The 1,460-nt window shown below is 33.6% G+C and overlaps 1 protein-coding gene across 1 annotated transcript in view; it reads left to right on the forward strand.

Moving 5' to 3' along the window:
• LOC106472686 (MORC family CW-type zinc finger protein 2-like) overlaps positions 1 to 671 on the forward strand; it is a 48,609-nt gene extending 47,938 nt beyond the window's left edge. Inside the window, exon 6 of the mRNA XM_022401237.1 lies at positions 320 to 671. Within this exon, the coding sequence (XP_022256945.1) occupies positions 320 to 328 (9 nt within the window). The 3' untranslated portion in view covers positions 329 to 671. The remainder of the gene's footprint in view (positions 1 to 319) is intronic.
• Positions 672 to 1,460: the final 789 nt, after the last annotated feature.

The raw sequence follows: 1,460 nt of genomic DNA on the forward strand, positions 1-1,460 counted from the left end.
TTAGTGTAATTAATACATATGAAACATTAATAGTAAATTAACATTTATAGTAACATTAATTAATCTATAATATAATCAAATATTAGTCATTGTAAAACAAAAACCTGAACTAAATATTTTACTTCTAAAATGTAACTGTGTAACGGGTAACTTTTTACAGTTTTTGCCGAATTGTAAGTCAATGTGACATCTTACAACTGGATTTATTCAACACCTTGCATTACGGTACTGTTTTAGATTATAAACTGCCTTGTATGTTTGAGTATCACAGCTTGAAAATTTGTAATACCAAACCTTTTTCAAAATATTGTTACGACAGTGGAAGTAACGTGATGCTGGTAACATGTGATGAGTGTCTAGAAGATTCGCAAAAATGCTAGTGCATGCCACGTGCACGTTTTTGATTGTATATAAGCACGCCAGACAAAGGAAAGGATCGTTCGGAACTGGAGTAGCAGAGAGGGAGATTGAAGTTATAGACACCGATAACCACCGTAAGTAAAGTGCGTGAATCGTTCGTTGCAAAGTTGAATTGAGAAAGAATAAACTAGTTTTATTTAAGAAAGTACTTGTATTGCAGAAGTTGCTTTGGAAAGACTTTCTACGGAAAATTAACAAACAAACACAGAGACGTAACAAATTGGTAGTCAGAGAGTGGGACAGAAAAGGAAAAAAAATGGAAACAAGAAGTGGCAAATCAAACTACAGCTTAGCAGATTTGATGGCAGCAATACAAGAACAGCAAAAGAAACAAGAAGAACGAGAAAAGAAACAAGAAGAACAGCAAAAGAAACAAGAACGAGAAAAGAAACAAGAAGAGAGATTACAACAGTTGTTAGAGGAAAAAGAAAAGAAACAAGAAGAACGAGAAAATAAACAAGAACAGAGATTACAGCAGTTGTTGGATGAAAAGAAAAGAAACAAGAAGAGAGATTACAGCAGTTGTTGGATGAAAAATAAAAGAAACAAGAAAAGAGATTACAACAGTTGTTGGAGGAAAAGAAAAGAAACAAGAAGAGAGATTACAACAGTTGTTGGAGGAAAAGAAAGAAACAAGAAGAGAGATTACAACAGTTGTTGGAGGAAAAAGAAAAGAAATAAGAAGAGAAATTACAACAGTTGTTGGAGGAAAAAGAAAGAAACAAGAAGAATGAGAAAAGAAAGAAAAGAGATTACAGCAGTTGTTGGAGGAAAAGAAAAGAAACAAGAAGAAAGAGAAAATAAACAAGAAGAGAGACTATAGCAGTGGCAACTGGAACAAGAAAGGAAACAAGAAGTACTAATGGAAAAGCTTAGTAAATTTCAAAGTGAATTAAATACATTAAGAGATGATTTATTGTCTTTTATACAAGGAGGATACATTAAATATCGACTTAATCAGACCCAGACAATGGCGAGCCCCTTCCAGACCCCAGATATGAATGTCAGCAATAGGGGTGATCCAGTACAAAGGAAGCCAC

Source organism: Limulus polyphemus, unplaced genomic scaffold (assembly GCF_000517525.1).
Source record: "Limulus polyphemus unplaced genomic scaffold, Limulus_polyphemus-2.1.2 Scaffold5524, whole genome shotgun sequence".
Classification (NCBI taxonomy): Eukaryota; Metazoa; Arthropoda; class Merostomata; order Xiphosura; family Limulidae; genus Limulus; species Limulus polyphemus.